Source organism: Colletotrichum lupini, chromosome 1, assembly GCF_023278565.1.
Source record: "Colletotrichum lupini chromosome 1, complete sequence".
Lineage (NCBI taxonomy): Eukaryota > Fungi > Ascomycota > Sordariomycetes > Glomerellales > Glomerellaceae > Colletotrichum > Colletotrichum lupini.
In genome coordinates, this window is record NC_064672.1 from 3,433,954 (window position 1) to 3,454,049 (window position 20,096).

Here is a 20,096-nt window from a genome sequence, read left to right on the forward strand (position 1 = left end):
GCGACGCGTCTACAATGCCCGCCCATTTGCACTATTCATACGCTATGCGGCTGATACCGATGAGCCTTCAACCCTCCTGCTTTTGTCGTGAAAAGAAAGTCATCTATGCGCCTCCTCGGCCGGTACATCTATATCCGACAGCAACAGCCCTCGGAACATCAGTAATTGTTGCGGCCGCCGCCATATCTGCCACCTCCACCTCCGCCGCGGCCTCCGCCGCCGCCGCCGCCCCGTCCACCACCATAGCCGCCGCGGCCTCCTTGCCGACCTCCATCGGGATAGCTGTACTGAGAATGTGGCCCTGGCGGGAGGGGGGCGTAGTTGTGGTGCTGATTGTAGCCTCCTCCGCGGTAGGAACCGTTGGATGCTCGTCCGTCGTTTCCATACCCTGATGGAGGAGGTGGCGGCGGGAGACCCATGCCGAACCCAGGGTGCCCTGGAGGGGGGGGTTGCCATGAGGATTGGATGGGCGGTGGACCCGACGACTGGAATCCCTGCCGACCGTAACCACCATTACTGCCGTAAGAGGGCGGTCCTCGGTCTTGGCGACCTTGTCCGCCATCAGGAGCGTAACTGAATTGGCCCCCCCTCCGACCGCCGTTGTGGTGTCCGCCGCCACGTTGAAAGGGGACTCCGCCGTAGCCACGCCCGCCTCGCGCTGACTTCCCCTTCAAAGTCTCGATGTCGTTGCGATCTAGAGCTGGAGCCGGAGGCTTGGCACCACGCAGTAGCATCGACTTATGAGGATGCGAGCTTTCTGGGAACGTGTACCATACTCTGCTTCAATGTTAGTCCCAGCAATTAGCTGTCAACCACATTTGTGAGATCAACTTACCTCAGAGACCTATCGTAGTCCAGATTTGGCATTCCTCCGCGCTCCAGGGGATACACTAACTCTCCGTGAGGCAGATAATCAGGTATCTTCTCAATGTTGCCAGCCAAACCGTCACTTGTCCGGGGACTGAGCTTGAGCGTCGGCGCTCCCTGCTTCTTCGAGTAGAAACCAGTAGTGATCTCATCATATAGTTCGTGGTGAGCATCTGATAAGAGCAGCACGTCCCTTCCGACACCATTTCGCGCCTGATCTGCCTCGCTCAGGAGAGGGTACTTCGTCTCGATGGCAGCGAGCAGTCTTGGCATTTCGATAAACGGCAGCAGTGCCACTCCCTGCCATGCCATCTTCTTTCCGTTCAGATCAATCTCAAAATCTGACGGGTAAAAGTCGATAACATCGCTGTCCTCATTCAGCATAAGCTCATGGAAAACTTCGGGTAAAGCGTGGCGAGAGGCTGCAGGAAGCACACTCATCAACTGCTCAAATGGCTTTGAAATCCGCCCCTTCTCGAAATGAACATCCATCTTGTCAAGATCGACAAAGTCTGCAGCAAAGGGCGCGTAATGGTATGGGTAATACCATTCCCATGAGGGACAGCCCTGGAAGTAGTATAGCAAAACCCACGACAGGCCCTCCACGTAAGCCTGCGCAACCTTGTGCCGAAACTCGAGATCGCTCCGATCAACATGAAACTTCTGTTCGTAGTATCTATCGGCGTAGCCCTCTTCCCACATTCTGACATGATCCACCGCGGCCTCCTCGGCAGCGGACGACGTGCCGGGGCCCTTTGCGCTGGCCGCGACGGATTCGGCCTTTGCTGCAGTGTCATCTTCGGCTTTGCGTTTTCCCAGCACAGTACTTTCATCGGTCGGCTTGGGGACTTCGTCCTTCGTGACCTTCGCCGAGTCATCTTCCTGACTGATCTCATTCTTGGGCATCAAACCTTTCAGTTGGTCCCGTATAGCGCTTGCGGCGCTCTTGTTGGCAGTGTTGGCGTTCATGTTAGAAGACCGACCCACTACTTTGTCGTGGGTGACGCCATTTGGTCCTCCTGCCACCGCAAACAAGCTCAATCCAGCAGATGCATCGTCGACTTGCTTCGGCTTGGCAAACTTGGGGTTACGCTGCTCCTCTTGAAGCTTTCTCCGCTTGAAGCTGGCCTCTCTACGATCCTCGGTCTCCTTTCTCCTCTTGAAGATCGCATCCTCTTGCTTTGCTAGGCCATTGAGAATGTACTTCGCTCGACCCAAGTCGACGTGACCGTCCTTGGTGACATAACCGCCCATGAATGGCAAGTTATCTTTCCAAATGGCTGTCAGGGTGTCGATTCCGTTCTCTCGGATCTCCAGTGCCGGTAAGTGAGGCAGAAAGTCGTTGCCAACGAAACAGCACATAAATACCCAGTCATCAAGGGCCCTCTCTAGGTCGAAGCGGAAGGGCAGACCTGGGACATTAAGCTCTACTGCCAAGTACTCCCGCAGAATGGGAACGTGGAGCCAGATGAAGGGCTTCAAAATGGGACTCTTCTCCTGCTCGTCGAATTCGCCGACCTTCTCCTTGGCCTGCCCACGACAAGCGCGAGCCTCGTGACCCTTTTGTCCACAAAGCTTGCACATCTTGGCTTTGCTATCTTGAAAGAAGACATCCTCACGCAGAACTCGGAAGTGAGGCTCGTGAGTTGCGAGACCAAGCATGATCAAGTCGGCATCGAGGCCATAGATGACGTGTCGGGTATTCGGGTCGTAGTCGGGAGAGATGCGCTGGGATCTCACGAATGACATAATTTTATGTTCTCCCTCGCCGGGGACTGTCGCATCGGAGATGATGATCTTGAGTTTCGCCCAGGCTGGGTCCGTATTAAGCTTGTACGCGCACCAGTATCTTAAGCTTGAGGCCAAGATGTCCATGAAGGGAGTGCCGGGAGTAATGGAATTGGAGTCAAAAGCCTTCTTGGTGACGCCCTCGAGTGTGTCATCGGGTACTGCGCCACCATTCTGCTGCTTCAACAACTTCAATAGCTCTTGCTTATCCTCTTCCTTCTCCTGGGCTTCCTGCGCAGACCGGAAGCGACGAGATCGCTGTTGATTCATCTTTGCACGTGGCGCGACGCCGTCTACGCAAAAATCATCTTGTTCAGTAACGGTATCGACGGATGAAATCAATGATATGGGAAGAGGGGGAGAGGGGGGAGAGAACCAACCAACAGCAATCATCAGCAGCTTCCGCGGCCGAACCATATTGACAACACGATCCGTATACCTGAAAACTTCAAGCATCATCTCCTCCTCGTCCTTGGGGGCGGGGCGATCCTCGGGGTGGGAACATGGATGGACGATACCGTTCATGTCAAGATACAGGTTGTCGAGCTCCTCGCCATTCGGATTAGGCCCGGTTGTGTCGACGGGGATTTCTGATCCATCATCCATCTTGACGGGTTGCTCCTCGATGACTGGGGAGATGATCTTGGGGTACTTGTTTGACAGCCATCGGAAAGCCGCCGGGATACCCATCTTGAATAATGTTCAGATACACGAAGTATCTGCAATAAGGCGGGTTTAGAGCTTATGGATTGATTTCGGGGCGATGGTCGTCGCGCAAAGGGTGACGAGAGCAGGTAGCTCTCGTGTCGCAGAAAAAGATTATATTGAGAAGACTGTGACGCATGGATGCTGGAGCTTGGCCGTAAACCGAGTGAGGGAGAGAAAAGTTGTTATGCTGTAGCATGCGATGGTTCGGAGTCGCGGAATCGAGATGGAAGACGAATGTGGTGCAGTAATTAGAATGAAAATTCGAGACTCCCTGGCGCAAGAGACAAAAGCGCGCCTACTATGGGTTTGTGCTGCATCAATTTCTCTCCGACGTGGAAAGAGACAAGGTACTGTAATGCATTCGGACAGGGTGCCGTTGCGCAAATAATGAACACAGGCTTTGGGAGGGTCACGGTCGGGTGTGATACCTTAAATTCAAGGTCATTACTAAGGTAGGTTCTTAGTCTGAGGTTTCTGGGCGAGCATCACTTTTGCGGTTGCCGCCGAGGTACGTAGGTACATCCGCACGGTGGATACCTCAGGTATATAGGGACCTGACCTAAGGTACCTTAGTACTACCCGCGACTCCTGACTAACTCGAGCTCCCCCGAGGGTTATGGCTAGATACGTAACACGATGTTCTGCTGCTTCGATATTCCCGATACTTCGCTAAGCAGTCTTCTGCTATTCCAGTGACGAGAGCATGTGATTGTATTATTGCATATAAGCAGTATATCTTTGTATCAATTCAATGAGCTCCCAAAGTACACCTTTCGTAAACATTCCTCATACGTGCTTGTAGATGTAGAAAGTGCTAGGCTTCTTGTCGCGCGACGAAATAAAGGTCTCCACATCAGCAGCCCAACCTGGTTGTCCCAATGCTTCGTTCTACTTCTACATGACCCATCTGTCTACAGCTTGTTGTCTCTAACGTTGCACTTCTCTCTTTCTTCCTCATCGTCTGTCTTAGCTCCCGATGGCCGGCACTTAAAACGACAGCATGTTTTCTATTTCCACTGCACCGGCGAAGCAGTCGGTCGGTGAGACTATCACTGTCCTGAGCGGTCGGCTGAGCTCAGCCACGCTTCTTGAAGATCGTCGTGCTGCTATACTCGGCTTGCGCAGCTTCGCAAAGGACTTCCCTGCCTCTGTCGCCTCTGGAGCTCTTCGCAGTCTGATAGGCAGCCTGAGCAAAGATGCCGAAGATGTCGACACTGTCAAGGTCGTCCTCGAGACCCTGCTCATGCTTTTCAGTCCTAACGAAGACAGTCCGGAGGCCTCGGAGGAGATTGCTCTGTGGCTTGCTGACGAATTCACACAGCGCCAGGAGAACATCACTCTCCTTCTAGATTTCCTCGACTCCACCGACTTCTACTCGAGGCTGTACTCTCTCCAGCTGCTAGCTGCCATTCTTTCTGCCCGAACCGAGCGCACAGAAGAATGCATTTTCACTGCCGCTCTGGGAATATCTCGCCTTGTCGCTGTGCTAGACGACAGCCGCGAGGCCGTCAGAAACGAAGCTATTACACTCCTCACCTTTCTTACACCCTCGTCGACCGATATTCAGAAACTCGTGGCATTTGAGAATGCCTTTGATCGACTCTTTGGCATCATTTCTGCAGAAGGTTCCCTTCCCGAAGGGGATCGTGTCGTGGAGGACTGCCTGATTCTAGTCGCAAACTTGCTCAGGAGGAACCCATCAAATCAGTCCCTGTTCCGCGAATCGGGCGGTATCCATCGTTTGTCTGTTTTACTAGAGGGTGCAGAGAAGGCTCAGCGGGTGGAAGCAGAGATTGCAGCGTGGGCGCAGGCCCAGCGTGACCGGAACATATACGCGCTTCTGGCTGTCGTTCGTCTGTTTCTAGTAGCAGGGGCTGTGGGGACGCCGCAGAACCAGCTTGCCTTTTGGCAACATGGCTTGCTGTTCCACGCCCTACAACTGGCCTTCAGCCATGTAGCCCAGCTTCCAATCAAGGCCGAGGTTGGTTGTCTCCCATCGTTGATCTTTGTGCTATCATGTTAAGAAGGTGCCTGCAGGCTCTAGCAACCTGCGCCGACATCATTAAGGGCAACCCGAGCCTCCAAGAAGGATTCGCGCAGCTTGAAGTCCCGTCTCCTCTCGAATCGCCTTCATCAGCCGGATCAGGACAAACCAATGGCGTCGTCAAGGTTTACGTGATTGATGGTCTCTTGGACCTCACCCTCAGCGTTCAGGATCTCGAGGCGTTCGATTTACGTTTAGCCGCGTGCGATTGTCTTAAGGCTTACTTCTACAATCATGCAGACATTCGCTTACATTTCCTGCGGAGAGCGATTGAGGGACATGGCATGGGAGCTGACGAGACGGCCAATGTCCTTACGGTGCTTTTGCGGCCGTCTTCAGACGCGGCCGTCGCTAATCCTTACCGAAGTTGGTTTGCCTCCACAATCATGATGCACCTGGTTTTTGATAACTCAAAGGCCAAAAACATGGTCATGGCTGTCTCAGAAGGCGATGCTGAAAGCGGAGAGGAAGTTGTCACGAGCATCCAGACCATTGCTGCTCATTTGATATCCGGCTTGAACCGGGACGAGGATAGCCGGGTTGTCGTTGGCTACCTTATGCTGCTCCTTTGCTGGCTGTTTGAGGACCTGGATGCGGTCAACGACTTTCTTGGAGAAGGGGCGAACACTCAAAGCCTTATACAGGCAGTGAATCATCCATACGCAACTGGCGACCTTGTTCAGGGTCTTTGCGCGATGCTGCTGGGCGTTCTATATGAGTTTTCGACAAAGGACTCACCAATTCCCCGAGCTGACCTTCATTCCATTCTCATTTCCCGGATGGGCCGCGAACGATACATCGACAAGCTATCTAAGTTGAGAAGCGACCCGCTGGTTAGGGATTTTGAGGTTATTCCCCAGAATCTTAGCAATTCCGGATTGGGTAGTCTGCCAGACGTTTACTTTGACTCGACATTTATCGACTTCTTCAAGGACAACTATAGCCGAATATTGCGTGGCATCGATCGAGATCCCGGCTTGGAAATTTCCGTAGTCAAGAATGGTGTCCAGACGGGGGTGTCCAGAGAGCTCGTGGACTCACTGCGAAGCCAATTAGCCGAAAAGCAGCAAGCTTTGCAAGAGGCTCAAGTCAACTTGGAGACGGTCAGTCGACATCTCGGCCAGGAACAAGCCGATCATCGGCGAACTCGAGAGACCACTGCCATGGAATTGGCCAGAATCAATCAAGTCAACGAAGGAATGCAAAGGCAACACGACGCAGAGCTACGGTAAGTCTCGACAATGAGTTTCCAGTGATGTCACTCACGAATCGATTATTTAGGAATCTGCAAAGTAAGATCACAAGCCTTCAGGAGGAACACAAAAAACAGATTGAGCAGACAAACCGCAATATTGAATCTCAAAAAGCGGCTCTGGAACAGCAATACAGCAAGCGATTAGAAGAGGAACAGCGAAGGGCAGCCACTCATGTCGCAGCTCTCGAGCAACAGAACAAGAGGCAAATTGAGGAAGTACAAAGAAACACAGCTTCCCGGGTTAGGGCGCTCGAGGGGGAGCTTGAAAAACAGGCTGAGCAAGCACGGCAGACCGCCAAAGCCCAGGCCGCCTCGCAATCCGAGGAGCATCGCAAGCAGCTAGAGCAGGTACGCAAGACAGCCGAGTCGGACGCCGATCGTGTTCGCCACCGGGCGGAGGCGGACATGGCAGATCTCAAGGCCACCATAAGTCGTCTTGAGGTTGATCTCATGAAGGTGACTAAGTACCCACGATACTGCTTGAATGGGACGCTGACTCTTTCACAGGCCAAGAAGACCAAGGCGCAGGAGATTCAAGCCATTCGGGAGCAGCTTGAGAAGAAGGAGCATGACCAGGAGAATCTTGCCACTAAAGCAAACGCTCGTGTGGAGCAGCTCGAGAAGAACCTACGTGAGGCGCAAGTGAGGTTTACCCAGGTACGAGAGTTTACTGCCGAAACCTTGACATTGAGAGACATACATGTATTCTGACGTTGTACTCAGCACGACGTTACTATCAAGAAGGCTCAGGAGGATAGAAAGGCAACTCAGAACGAGCTTGATGACTTGCTCATGGTGTTTGGCGACCTAGAGGAGAAGGCAGCCAGGTACAAGGTGAGTCAGAAGCAAAGACATGAGCAAGCCTCTCGGACTAACGTAGTGCACAAAAGGCAAAACTCAAGGAGCTGGGAGAAGCAGTGTCTGATGGCGAAGAAGATGAAGATGAAGACAGCGGGGAGGAGGAGGATGAAGAAGAAGAAGAAGACGGACACGAAGACGACGACGATAACAACGACGACAAAGAAGACACCAAAAGCGATGATACAAAAAGCACGTCAAACGTATGATTCGTTAGCAGAATGCTTGTAAATCCTTCATCATGATCAGCTGCATGCACACGCGTGGCTTAGAGGGCATCGATACTTGAGAGTTCTATCTACTCCAAGGCTGAAGCTTTTTTCAAGTTGAGATTTAACTAAGCATCCACCTAGCTTGTTTGCCTCTGCCTGCTTGTGCGCATCCTGGCCCTCATTTGCAGTATCATGACATCTCATGGAAGATGGTACCACACTAGCGGAACTTGCGATTAACGTGCTGGCATATGGACAATCACCTAGCCGCGATCTAGCACGCGCCGCAAGAGGGAGGACATTATGTAGGCAGGATGAGAAGTCCATCTCGAGGATAAAGCCTCTGAACATTTAGCATCAGTCTCTGGCCTTTGTTCAAGGGTGACCTGCGTGTCGGCGATGAGGCTCAAAATCGCGGGGTTGGAGGCTGGTACTGATTCATCTGAGTTTCCACATTTGCGTCCTGTTGTCCTGGCCTGGTACTGTCCAAGTATTGCTGATAGTCAGCGCCCGGGGATTATTCTCGGGTGCCTTGAAGACAATGCGCCCAGAAATCTCGGTGCCGGCCGTGACACTAGCATTCCCCTCAAGATACTTATTCATCAGGAAACCCTGCTTCCAGTGAGTGTCAGGACCTGCAGGGCCGGTGGTGAAGGCCACCTCGCCAGGTCTAGTGACAATGGTCTCGCCGGCCTTGACCGGTAGATCTGCCGGGATCGAGTCGTTTCGAGAAGTCGTGAAGAAGATGTCAAACCAGGTCAAAAAACCGTCAAGTGACGGAATGTCCTTGGTCACCTTTGACTTCCACTGGGTCTCAAAATCTAGGTCCTCGATCTTGACGGTGTGTAGGTCAATGTATGAGATCTGTGAGGGGGTACCGCAGATGCAGTCCTCTGGCATGATCTCAATGCGAGCCTCATCGTAGATGCCCTCTTTCATTGACTTCATGTCAAAGCCATAGACGTCATCCCAGAAGGTAACAAAGTCGGTGATGTACTCTGGATCCGAGACGGGCGCCACCCAGATAGTGGAGATGCTCGGGGCGATGAGGCCGTCGGGCTTCAGGAAACGGTCTCTGGCAACGAGAACGCTGTTCATCATGGCCTCGTAAAGCAGGCAGTAGCCCATCCATTCGCTGATGATGATGTCAACTTGATCGACAGGAAGACTGATATCCTCGACCCTGCCTCTGATACAGGTAACCTTTTCGGTGAGGCCGTTGTTGAAGACGTTCTCGCGGGCCTTGTCGATGATATCGGACTTGTCAACGGCAAAGACCTGCTTCGCACCGGCCTTGGCACAGAACATGCTCAAAATGCCTGTCGTAGAAATCACGGTTTAGATATGAAGGGTCATAAAGCTGGCAGTCGCTTTTGGTGCGAGACGTACCGGTACCACAGCCAATATCTAGCACGATCTTGTCCTTGAACAGAGACTTGTTGTTGTAGACGAAATCGCGGTAAGAGTCTGTTCTAACTTTGTCCTTCAGCATCGTCTCGTGGATATCTGGGAAGGCACGTTAGCATACTAAGCAGCCGAAGTTCAGGATGAGCGTCGGCTACCGTTAGAGGCATATGATTCCCAGTAGTACTGAGACTCATCCTTCCGAACACCCTTATCGTCCGGATCACGAGGCTTCTCGCCCTGGGTTGGAACGGGCGTGTCTTCTCCCCAGCGCTGGTCAAGAGTCTGCTCAACAGCATTGCGGTACTTTGCGAACTGGGACTGAAGCTGTGCCAACTCTTCTTCAAGCTGAGCTTCCCGAGAGGCACCCCCTTGTGGCGCTTGCTGAAGCTGCCCTGACGTTTCGTCGTCAAGATCCAGCTCCGTCAGAGCCATGATCAAGGCGTCGTCTTCAATTACAGGCTTCATGTAGCGCTCGTCAGCAATGTCGTCGACAGAGATAGTCTCGGGCAGAGCAGAGCCATCGTGAATATGCTGACGAACTATGTATGGGTCAGCAACCCTCAATCTTTAAGGAGGGGGTGATTGTTGACTCGATGTGAAGCATCTGCACTATGTATCAGGTCCTGGACTTACTGTAGTTGACAAGTTTGACGGTGCCAAAGAAGTCAAGACCAAGCCGACGGCGGATGGCGAGGAAGTCAAAATTGTGCTTTGTGCGGCAGTGACGCAGCATGGCATCGACGTCAGGAAAGACAGTATCGTCAAGCAAGGAAATGAAGGATTGTGCCTCCTCTTCTTCGGGCTCCGCGTCGTCCCAGTCAGACTCATCAGACGAGACATCGGAACCGGCGCGAGCACCGTTCTTGAGATCGTCTTGGGTCATGTTGGAAGGCTGAGTCGATATTTGCTCCTGGGACTTCTTCTCTTCCTTTCTCACCTTCAGATCGACCTGAATGGTTCGTGCTCCTTGACAAACAAAACAAGTGCAAGTGTGCAGGCCCCGGGCTTCCTCGTCGATGAGTTATTTTCTTCGGGTATTCTTGGTGGCAATGCCTTGCTCAAGTTGATGTCACCTTGGAGTTGGGTGAGAGATTGAGTGAAGGGTTGGATATTTTCCTCCTTCTCTAAGCTTGTGGGACTGTGCTGGGGCCCAATAAAATAATTTGGAACCGTGGAAGGGTCCGGCAGGCACGCCGGCCGGCACCTACTGCATTCGCCGTCCAATGAAGCTGGGTGGACTACCTCCGTCCATGGGTGCCTTAGTTACCCTCTACCTAGGTGCCTATATTTACATTGGATTGGAAGGTTACCCTTGATAAAGTAGGTGAGTAGGTAAGAAGAGACGTTGTTAGACGCCGCCTTTTTCGACTTACCCCCCCCAACCCTTTTATTTTGTCGTAGGTCTTTCTTCCCTGATTTCTTCTTTTGATTGAAATTTGGTCAAATATTTTGCGTGCCCTTTCCTACCCCTCTGTGACTGCCTATTACCCCTCTACCCCTCCATTACCCCTCAAGTGGGTCACATTATGACCTGCCGCCCAAGTGAACAACGTTTAGATGTTCGTTATTACTGCTATCAGCAGTATGATCGCTAGTATCCTGTTCTTCTTCTACATCTTCATTTCTTCTTCATGAAATATCTGCAACAGCCTAAGTAAGAGATCAAAAGGATAAAACAAGCCATAGGAAGCGTAGTGGTAACAGGACAGGAGGGGAATTGAGGCATTGGTTGACCTAACATTTTGGCACCCACAGCCTCCTCTCATCGTACTGTCTAATGTGATGATCAAATACGATACATAACAGCACCACAACAGCCAAATTGACTTCATTAGCCCAATGGAGAAAGAGAGAAAGGAAGGAGGGGGGGGCCGGGGGGGGTTGACCCAGACGAGAACAAAAACCCACGGGTTGAATTTCTAAAGCATGTACATCCCTGGAGAGAAATAAACACTAGTGCATTCGTCTGCCTCCTACTTGCCATGACGACCACCTCGATATGGAAAATGTTGCTCGTGCCATTCTCTGCTGTTATCCAGGACTTCCTTCAATGCCCCAGTCTCTCGCTCGGCCTCCTCTATTCCTGTTCCTCATTCCAATCATTTTGGCCTCAGACACCTCGTATACCTTAGCCATGCGCACGTCGTTTCACACCTGCGCTTCTAGTAGTGAGGAACACCAATGCTTTGCAAAATGAGGTTGACGATGCTGAGAAATCCTTCACCGAGTATAAAGCCCTAGAACACAGCTTGCGTCAGCTACCATCCCTATTCGCGTGTGGGCACCGTCCAGTACTCACTGATGCCAGCACAATCAATGGCGTGCTCGACTCGCCTCGTCTGGAGACCCAGTACCAGCTCAAAAGGCCGCCAACTGTGCGGGCCAGGGTGAATGATGGGACGTTATACATTCCTACCATCTCTAGGTCAGTCTTGCCCCGAACCTCTGATTTAGGGTAGATAATATTTTCAAGTCACACTTACCAACCGCCACGGCAATGCCTCCCGGCACAAGGGAACGCCAAGGCTTGCCAGTTACCATGGTCCTCACAATTGTCGTCAAGGCAAATATGATACCGAAGCCCATTGCCCACTCACGAGCCATGGGCGGCAAGCCTTTGCCCGTCACTAGCCTGGCTGTGAAGATCCATACGTATCCCGTTGGGACCTGGAAGAGATCTCCCGGGATCGTATAGACTCTGATATCGATCAGTCTCTGGAAAATCAATGGTATTGGCATTGTGACTCACGCCGTGTAGAGCTGGTACACGAAGGCACTGACCACAGCGCCTGCTGTTGCTCCAATCACTTGGCCCCAGAACTGGGCTCGAGGCGCGGCTCCTAAGAGGTGGCCTGTCTTGAGATCCTGCATCAAATCACCCGCTTGAAGAGCCCCCTAAGTCCGGCAAGTCAGCATCAATTCCAGTCAAATTAGTAGCGTAGCATCAAATGACATACGGCCTCGGACTAGAAAGCTCAGTTAGCGATTGCTTTGACTACGAAGTTGGATGTTAGTAGACCACTTACCACTGCACCCGCAACTAAGTTGATAAGCACACTGGACTTGTGTGACTGGGGAATAATGAGTGCGAAGAACAATTGCGCAAGCTTGCTGATGCCGGATACGGGGTTCAAATCCGTCTCACCGAGTGCTCGGACACCCATGATGCTGAGCAGTAGAGCCATTAGAACAGCAACGATCGTGGCGTAGAGGGGAACCAGGTCGCCGAAGACAATGTGTATAGTGGTGATGCAGAGCAGTATGGATAAGACCAGTCCCACGGCAACAAGCTTGTTGTCGATTTGTTGGTCTTCTGGTGCGTCTGCTTCGTCGGCGCGACCATTGCTGGCACTCGACGTCGAAAACCGACGGCGGACCATAGAGGGTTGCGCCTCATCAGACAGAAGCCGGGAGGTACTCGTCGCCTCTCCATCCTCATCGGTGTTCAGAGCAGTATACGTTGGGGCGGAATGTCGGCTGGCCCCAAAGTGCTTCTGCCAACCTAGCACACTTTGCTGCCACATACCTTTCACACCTTCATTGGCGACGTGCTGGGCCAAGGGCCGGAAAGCAATGTAACTGAGGCTGACAATGGCATCCGCTAGCATAATTGCCAGGGAGATCCACACTATCCAGCCCTTGCTGCCTGTCTCCCAGTCGTCGATGGAACCGGGTGCCCATCCCCGATACTTGGCTAGCGGAGAGAGAAACCCCCATCCTATCGCGGCTCCCAGCAGCATGTGCAAAGTCGTCTCAGGACCCATGATAATGCCCTGGCCAATATAGGCCGGGCTTGGGTTCAGTGTCCAAAGCCAAGTGCCTGCGGCACCGGTGCCAAATATAGGGATACTTCGCATTGCGGGCAAAAAGTAGGAAGACAAAGTGTACAAGCCCGATATTCCAAAGCATATGAGAAGTAGTCTCACATTTCGGGCCCAATCGTCCTGAGAGCGACTCTCGAGGCTCTCAGGAGCATTTTCGGGATCTGTAACGTTGTGGCTACGGTCAGACTCCAGTGTCAAATCCGGCTTCGAGTCATGATCCGGTACGAGACTCGCGAAGCCCCCTGATACGGCGTCTGGGCCGGCCTTCCGCGTCTGACCATGAAGGACCCCGATGAGAACGGCAGTACTGAACCCGCTAGGGAAACGGAGCCTTTCTCGGATGATAACTTGTCGGCGACTGGCATTGGAGGTTAGACTGAAGGTCGATGAGCAAGTTTCCTGCAGCCAACTCACAGTGGGACAGCAAAGACAACACCAAAGTAACAGAGGCCAAGAGACCATATGATCAACTTCCACAGGGAGATGTTGAGAGGCCCCTGTTCCTCAGGAGCCAAGAGATAGTTCATGGCGGGAATCTAAAGGAGGAAAAGTGACAGGTCAGCCATTGACCTCGTCTGGTTCATCGCATCAAGTTGCGGAGAGAAGTAACAATGCCCGGGGCATGGGGGACATACTACACCGACAAATCCGCAGCCAAGTGGCATAATGGCCATGCTTCCAGCCACAGTCTGCACGAGGACATTCTCGACAGGACTGAATGGGAATCGCAGGTGCCTAGACAGGACCTTGAATATGCCGAAACCCATCAGACTAGCCGGCATAGTCATGGTGCTCACCCAACCCGTCTGCAATCCAAAATACATATTGGAGAAGCAAATGACCAAGCCGACCAGCAGGCCAACTGCAACACCACGAAATGTGAAGCTGCGGCCGTGGATGACGGGCCTTCGCTCGGGAGCATTCTCAGGGTGAGAGGCATAAGGAACTGGGGTGTGGCTACTGCTGCTGACAGTATTGTGAACGTCGCCATCGGCATCGTCGCGGTATCCCCGATCAGGCGCCATGATCGATGCCGTACACTCTGACTGGGCAGTATCGTAATGTGAGAATGTCGATTAGAATGTCTAGAAGCGAGGGATTCGAAGGCGTTTACAATCTTGCTACTGTACGCGTCAAGGGCGTGCTGGTCAACCTGGCATTTATGTCGTTACTCGTCCAGCGGACGTGTGCATGAGAGTGCCTGTGGAGAACTAGAGCTGCAGGGCGAGGGTGAGTTGAGGTGGCGTTGGTTTGTTGTTCCAGCTTCCTTTCGCTCAAACAAAAGTTGAGAGGGAACTTCGTGCGCAATGAAACAACATAGAGGCTGGTGATCAATTACATAAGACAACAAGCGTATGGACATAAAAGGCGACGTTCCCCTCACCGCTGCATGCATGAAGTCGAGATATGGGATCCGTAATTGAATCGTTATCTTCTGGACCCCCCTGCACGATGAAGGACTGCCTTACCAACTACTGCGTAATGACAATGTTCCAATGAACATTGGATCGGGGGCTGCGCGACTCGCCTTTGTACGGAGTACCTAAGGTACCTAATCAATGGAACATCAAATAACCAGCCAACAAAGAGCACTAGGCCAGTCCCGGTGCTGGTCCGGACGGAGTTCGGCAACAATTGCGGATGACGTGCTCAGACGGGACTGGAGAAATAGTGACTCTGCTTAGTAAGCGACAAGCCCCTCTACTCATGTGGCCGTCGCTGAGTTCTGATCCCCAATCTGTGAGTGATCACATCACCTTGAAAGTCTTGAAAACATCATCTCCCCCGCATACATTCATATTTTACGAGATAATAGCTGCATATCGTACATCATGTCCTATTGCATTGAAGTGGAAGCGGTTTCTTTTGTGCTCCTCTAATTAGAACCCGAAACTATCAAGCAGCGAGCTTGAGTCCGGTTCCTGAAAAACCGTTGGAGTTGACTGTCTTCCCTGTCCGCTTGATATCATCTCGGAATGAAGCTTTGACACGGGCAGATCTGCAACTACGAGCGAGCTGCGTCGGCGCAGTAGCTTCAGCGAGTTGACCTCACCGCCCAATCCATTCGTAATAGGCGGGGCTGGTCTCAGAAACTCCCAGTTGCGTACTATTGTCATGTCAGATCCATTGAATCGTGCGCATACCGTGGCGGGAAAATTAATTACCTAAGTCTAGGCCGAGAAGGTCGCAACCCATGCGGTCGTAAAGCTTGGCACTATGGAGGACGAACTCCCATTCGACGCGCGGTGTAACCTTTGAGGCTCCGCGAAGGGTCTGGAGTGTTTTCTGCCGCAGCTGTGAGTACAGTACGACCAACGCCGGATCGTCCGTGAGGAACAATTTCGACTGCATGTTTGGAGAGCACGGCGTCTCGACCAGGGTGTAAACCGGTGACTATAACACCAAGGATACGTTAGGTACTGGCCAAAAAAAAAAAAAAAAGGCATATCATCTGAGAGCCAAGCAGCAGAACTTACAATCAGGGCCCGGACCGCCATATCCTTACGATTCAGCATCCAGAAGGCCCAGGATGCGAGCCAGCGGTTGCCCTCCTTGGCAGCCACAGCTAGTACCTCTTCTTCTAGGAGCCTTTTCAACACTAGACCTCGGTCTCCCTCGTAGACACGCGCGATAGCTACTGCGAGCTGAAGGTCCTTAAGTTGATTCAAACAGACATTGACAGCATCTTGCAGGTGGTCTGCAAGTAAGAAAAATGCTGCGGCATACTCTGTGTGCCCGTATGTCAGCCCTCGAAATTTCTCGTTACACTTCACGACTCACCAAAGCGTCGCTTGCTTAGCAGCGCGTAAGCATTTTTCAGCGCCGTTGTCCTCCATTTCGGGTCTTCAAAGTTGTTAGACAGCAACTTCTGCGTTGCCCCCTGCTCTCTATTCCAGTGAGCCATTCGCCACAGTCCCTGGAGGACTGTCTTTTTCTTGAGAGCCAGGTAATAGATGCTACAGTCGACCGGATTTTTCATCTCGCTCTTGGTGTATTCGTTCCTTGCAACAACCTCAAATTGAGCAAGCTACGTTTATCGTTAGCTGACCTGGACTGCTCGGCGGTGCAAAAAGGGCCTGCGTACCAAGGCGTTCCGATCGGTGAGCCACATAAACATGCCGCTCTCCCGCGCATCCGCCCAGCGTAGTGCACCGTGGCATTGTTTGGAGACGAAATCAGTGAGGATATCCTGGCTGGTCGAGTGGTAGGCCCAGTTGATCTCTCGCCAGGACATCTGAATCTCACTTGTCCGGCCCTTGCGAAGCCCATGTTGGCGGAAAAAGAGCATAAAACGCGCACCATTCTCGTCTAGGGATCTGCGCTGTTTCTCGACGATCCCCACGCATTCAACGATATCAGCCAGCTGTATTTGCTCATGACCCGATAGCTGTTGGAGGCCAACTTCGGTAAGACGACCATTGATGGCAAGTGCGGTGTCTTCGCTGAAAGGCTCTTCTGAGTCGTCTGTTTCGTCAGCAGATACTTGTAGGCTGAAGTGAGACCCTACTTGGGGCTCTGATGCTTGCGTCGGTGAGGCCTGGTGACCGAGTTAGCCTCTGCTCCACCTTTGGTTCAAGTGACGGTTAACGTAATAACCAAATGCCTTACCCCGGGTGAGTAAAAAACCGCTGGTTCGAGTCCCAGGTAGTCATCGATAGTCTCACCTGCAATGAGGAACTTGAGAGTCTTGTGCAGTGACATCAGAATCGTTCGGACTATAGTGCTCTTCCCTGCAAGGATACATTGGCTCAGGAACTGAGGGTGGAAAACCGGCAGAGGGCCATTAAACCTCTGAACAGCGTCAAAAAGGTCCCAGACGCCGTTCTTCCTGTGCGGTAGTTGCAGGCTGTTGATCAAGGAGCCGGAGAGGTCGTACTCCCTCCCGTGAACGAACATCTGATTACCTGACCCGATGACGAGATGTCCATCGCCTAGCCAGGTTGAATCTCCTATTGGGTGAGGAGTGAATTCGCGAATGCTGATCTCCCGGACTGCGGCCCAGGCCGGTCCCTTATTCAAGTAGTCAAACCGCATCTGGCTGAGCAGAACTACTTTCGCCTGGAAGCCAACGGCGAGGATAGATTGTGAATCAGGCGTCGAAGTCCAGTCGAGGTCTTGTATCGTATTGTGTCTTCCATAGTCCCGTGTAAACTCAAGTCGAGCACCACCGATGTCCCAAATAAACAGCTGAGATCTTGCGGAATCCACGATTGCAGCCTTCTTCAGAGTACTGCCACTGACGAGAGCCGGTTCAACAAGGCCCGTCTCTGCTGAGGAGGTTGAGAGCCATCCGACGCTTTTCCCCGTATTGCCGACTCTCGCTGTCCAAAAGTCTACCCGTCCTGCGTGAGTGTACGACACTGCAATGTCTCTGGCAAATACATCGAGAAAGCCAGATGTGGCGGGCGAAGATCCTGCTGGGTCGACAGGGAGCATATAGGCGATCCCCTCGGCGTCTTTCAGTTTGAATCTGCAAAACTCGCTGATCGAAGTCTCCTCTTGGCCATTGGCATATGCATTGGCACCTTGACTGGAGTATCGAGGTAACTTAACTTCCCAAACAAGCCCTTCCTCTTCGGATGTGACAGTTGCAATGTGAGCAACGGCATACTCCTCAACTCGATGTCGAGGCAAAATCAATAAGCACAAGGGCTTTCCTGAGATGTCGTACGACTGACTCGCGAGCAATATGGCTTTCTGATGCCGGCAGTCCCATAGCGATATTTTCCCGTGCTCTAGGAATATGACAAAACGGCCTTTGCGCAAAACACATATCCGATGAATATGAGCGTTTCCCTGGATGACACTCTGGCGCGACAAGCTGGTCTGACTGGTTTCGGAATGCGTCCAGACAATGCTTTCGCCTTCCTCGGTTCTAGAAACAACAGCGCGACCGCTGAAATTGCGAACCATTTTTTGGATAGGCGATGAATGGCCGGCCCAGATACAGCGCCGAGCAAGACGGCTCGACTTGTTCCTTCCGCTTAGAAACTCTGCTAAGTCGGCGTCGTATACTTGGATCTGGCCGTCAAAGTCATGAATAAGCACATGTAGTCGCCCAGTGGCTCGGTCGCAATAGCTTTGTATGCTGACGTACTGGTCAGACCTAAAATCAAGAGTGTGTGACTTGAAGCCTGTCACTCTGATGGCATCGTGGGACTTTCTCGCCTTGGAGCCCACGTCCTCAAAAGCAAATACCATCATATTTCCAATAGCGTCAGAGGCAACACATAGCTCAGCGCTGTTATTGGCCAGAGAAATGAGGCGTTCGAGAGCAGCATCGCGCGGTATATCCTTCACGGAACACCGCTGAACGGCCAGCTCTGTAGCAGCAGACACCTCTCTTCCATCGATAACGAAAGTGACCAGCGGCGCTGTAGGGTATGCGGAACCAAGTCCAAGGTCTCGAAAGGACGAAGCCAAGTCGACGGACCCCCAAAGGTTCATGTGTCGAAGGGCATGCGTATCAGTGCCAGTCCATACTCGGACAACATTATCGGCGCATGTTGTGAAGAGAACGTTCTCTACAGTTTGATCGGTATGTAGCGGTTTTCGCCAACGTAGGCTCGTGACTAGGTCTGGGTGGCGTAGGTAGGTCAGGTCGAAGCGCACATCTTCAGCACCATATGTCAAGCGGCGCCAGACTTTGACGAGACAATCATGCGCGCCTACGCATGCTATGTATGCCGAATCGTATGATATCTCTGCTAGTTTCACAGAATTCGGAAGGTGTTTAGTCCATAACAGTTCCGGCTCGTCGGCGGTTGAGTACAAGTATAAGGCGGAATGGGCAACCAGGAGTTCCTCGTTGCCGCCCCAGCTTAGAGAGATCCCCTTGGTGGCATGTTGGTAGTCATGAATTGGGCACGATGATTGTAGACCCCACTGATACGCGGGAGTGTCGTCAGCGTTTGCTCGCAAGGCAGTACAGGCGACAGGTGCGGAAGGGGTGACGGAATGGGAGATGGAACCCGAGGGCGAAGACTACGTCGTTTGGGTAAGGAGGACGAACTCACCTTTAGCGCATTTTCGGACTGGCCAAAAGGTCTATAGACTCTAATGACGGATTCGGTGCAAGTCGCAATCTTGCCCGAGGATTCATCGAAGGCTGCGGCCTGCAGATGGCTTGGATCGTCATCGTATATTGTCTGAATGATTGTGTCGGCATCGCCAAGGATCGTAAACGCGCTGCCGGTTATGTAGACCTGGGGGCGACCAGAAGTTAGCACTATGGTAGCGATAATGATAGAAGGTCATCCAAGCATGATCGAGTGGCTCACATTGAAGTGCCTCGAGTCCCAAAAGCCCGTCGCGAGAGCTTGAAGCCCAGACCTTGGCCTACCTGGGAGGACTGCTCTCATCCTACTAGCAAGAAAGCCACAGCAGCATTGCTTAGGCGGACGTGATGCCGGGTCTGCTTGGTCGATAGTTGTCGAGTATTGCGGGTTGGGCTTCAGTCAAAGTCTGAGACGTGGTAGGTCTTTCCAGAGGCTCCTCGTCTGGTTTGGGGTGATAATTGAGCTCTGTCATAGACCGAGTTCGGTCAATGCAAGTGTTGTGAGGAGCTTAAACTTGGACCATGTCATGGCAAGGTTCCCAAGCCACACGAGGGTAACGTATCCGTACTAATACCGTAGATATGCGCATTGCGCACTGCAGTGGATGGTCAACCCAGGGGTGTGGGGTCGGTCGGTACCTTATGTCCCCAACTTGGTGACAAAGACCCGGACATGATGGTTTGCCGCTCAGTACGGTACCTCAGCTCTCTCCATCTTTTTTATACTACTACCACCGCTTGTTATTTTGGTTTGTTTTAAACATCCCTTTAGAAGATACGTTTGTAAGGGCGCGGATATGCATTCATGGGCACGTGTTATAGAAGGAGGCCACTTTAGCTTTGACCGGCATCTTGTTTTGTCACCCAGTTGGTCCCTTTGCATCTGTACCCGTACTCCTTGAGGTATTATCATGTAGGTAGGTAGCAAGGTGCCTTGAGGTGAGCCTGCGGCCTGCCTGACTGAATATCGCATCTTACCTTGGGCTGATGTTGCGCATTTGTCCCACAAAGGTACTAGGAAAACAAACACTGATTTCTAGCCCATGCCGAAAGTCTTCGTTTGTGATACAAAACT

At 52.2% G+C, this 20,096-nt stretch overlaps 5 protein-coding genes across 5 annotated transcripts; 1 reads left to right on the forward strand and 4 right to left on the reverse strand.

Moving 5' to 3' along the window:
- Window positions 1-158: 158 nt before the first annotated feature.
- Window positions 159-3,345, reverse strand: CLUP02_00968 (XRN 5'-3' exonuclease; the record flags this gene model as incomplete). The annotated part of the gene is made up of 2 exons (XM_049280013.1): window positions 159-777; window positions 836-3,345. The coding sequence occupies 2 exons, from the start codon at window positions 3,343-3,345 to the stop codon at window positions 159-161; spliced, it is 3,129 nt and encodes a 1,042-aa protein (XP_049135970.1).
- A 52-nt stretch (window positions 3,346-3,397) lies between these two features.
- CLUP02_00969 (uncharacterized protein) lies at window positions 3,398-4,321 on the reverse strand (the record flags this gene model as incomplete). The annotated part of the gene is made up of 6 exons (XM_049280014.1): window positions 3,398-3,658; window positions 3,715-3,791; window positions 3,853-3,900; window positions 3,961-4,099; window positions 4,156-4,229; window positions 4,303-4,321. 6 exons carry the CDS (start codon window positions 4,319-4,321, stop codon window positions 3,398-3,400), a joined length of 618 nt encoding a protein of 205 aa, XP_049135971.1.
- A 42-nt stretch (window positions 4,322-4,363) lies between these two features.
- Window positions 4,364-7,729, forward strand: CLUP02_00970 (uncharacterized protein; the record flags this gene model as incomplete). The annotated part of the gene is made up of 5 exons (XM_049280015.1): window positions 4,364-5,344; window positions 5,401-6,635; window positions 6,797-7,319; window positions 7,386-7,496; window positions 7,553-7,729. The coding sequence occupies 5 exons, from the start codon at window positions 4,364-4,366 to the stop codon at window positions 7,727-7,729; spliced, it is 3,027 nt and encodes a 1,008-aa protein (XP_049135972.1).
- Window positions 7,730-8,170: 441 nt separating this feature from the next.
- Window positions 8,171-10,022, reverse strand: CLUP02_00971 (methyltransferase domain-containing protein; the record flags this gene model as incomplete). The annotated part of the gene is made up of 4 exons (XM_049280016.1): window positions 8,171-9,051; window positions 9,122-9,238; window positions 9,295-9,678; window positions 9,773-10,022. 4 exons carry the CDS (start codon window positions 10,020-10,022, stop codon window positions 8,171-8,173), a joined length of 1,632 nt encoding a protein of 543 aa, XP_049135973.1.
- Window positions 10,023-11,112: 1,090 nt separating this feature from the next.
- CLUP02_00972 (WD repeat domain-containing protein) lies at window positions 11,113-19,494 on the reverse strand (the record flags this gene model as incomplete). Its single annotated transcript, XM_049280017.1, has 22 exons — window positions 11,113-11,222; window positions 11,319-11,376; window positions 11,439-11,551; window positions 11,623-11,837; window positions 11,889-12,034; window positions 12,097-12,105; window positions 12,166-13,321; window positions 13,378-13,499; window positions 13,599-14,009; window positions 14,089-14,259; window positions 14,325-14,349; window positions 14,437-14,515; window positions 14,597-14,701; window positions 14,858-15,070; window positions 15,129-15,357; window positions 15,441-15,691; window positions 15,745-15,991; window positions 16,049-16,501; window positions 16,573-18,948; window positions 18,981-19,169; window positions 19,245-19,302; window positions 19,367-19,494. 22 exons carry the CDS (start codon window positions 19,492-19,494, stop codon window positions 11,113-11,115), a joined length of 6,864 nt encoding a protein of 2,287 aa, XP_049135974.1.
- Window positions 19,495-20,096: the final 602 nt, after the last annotated feature.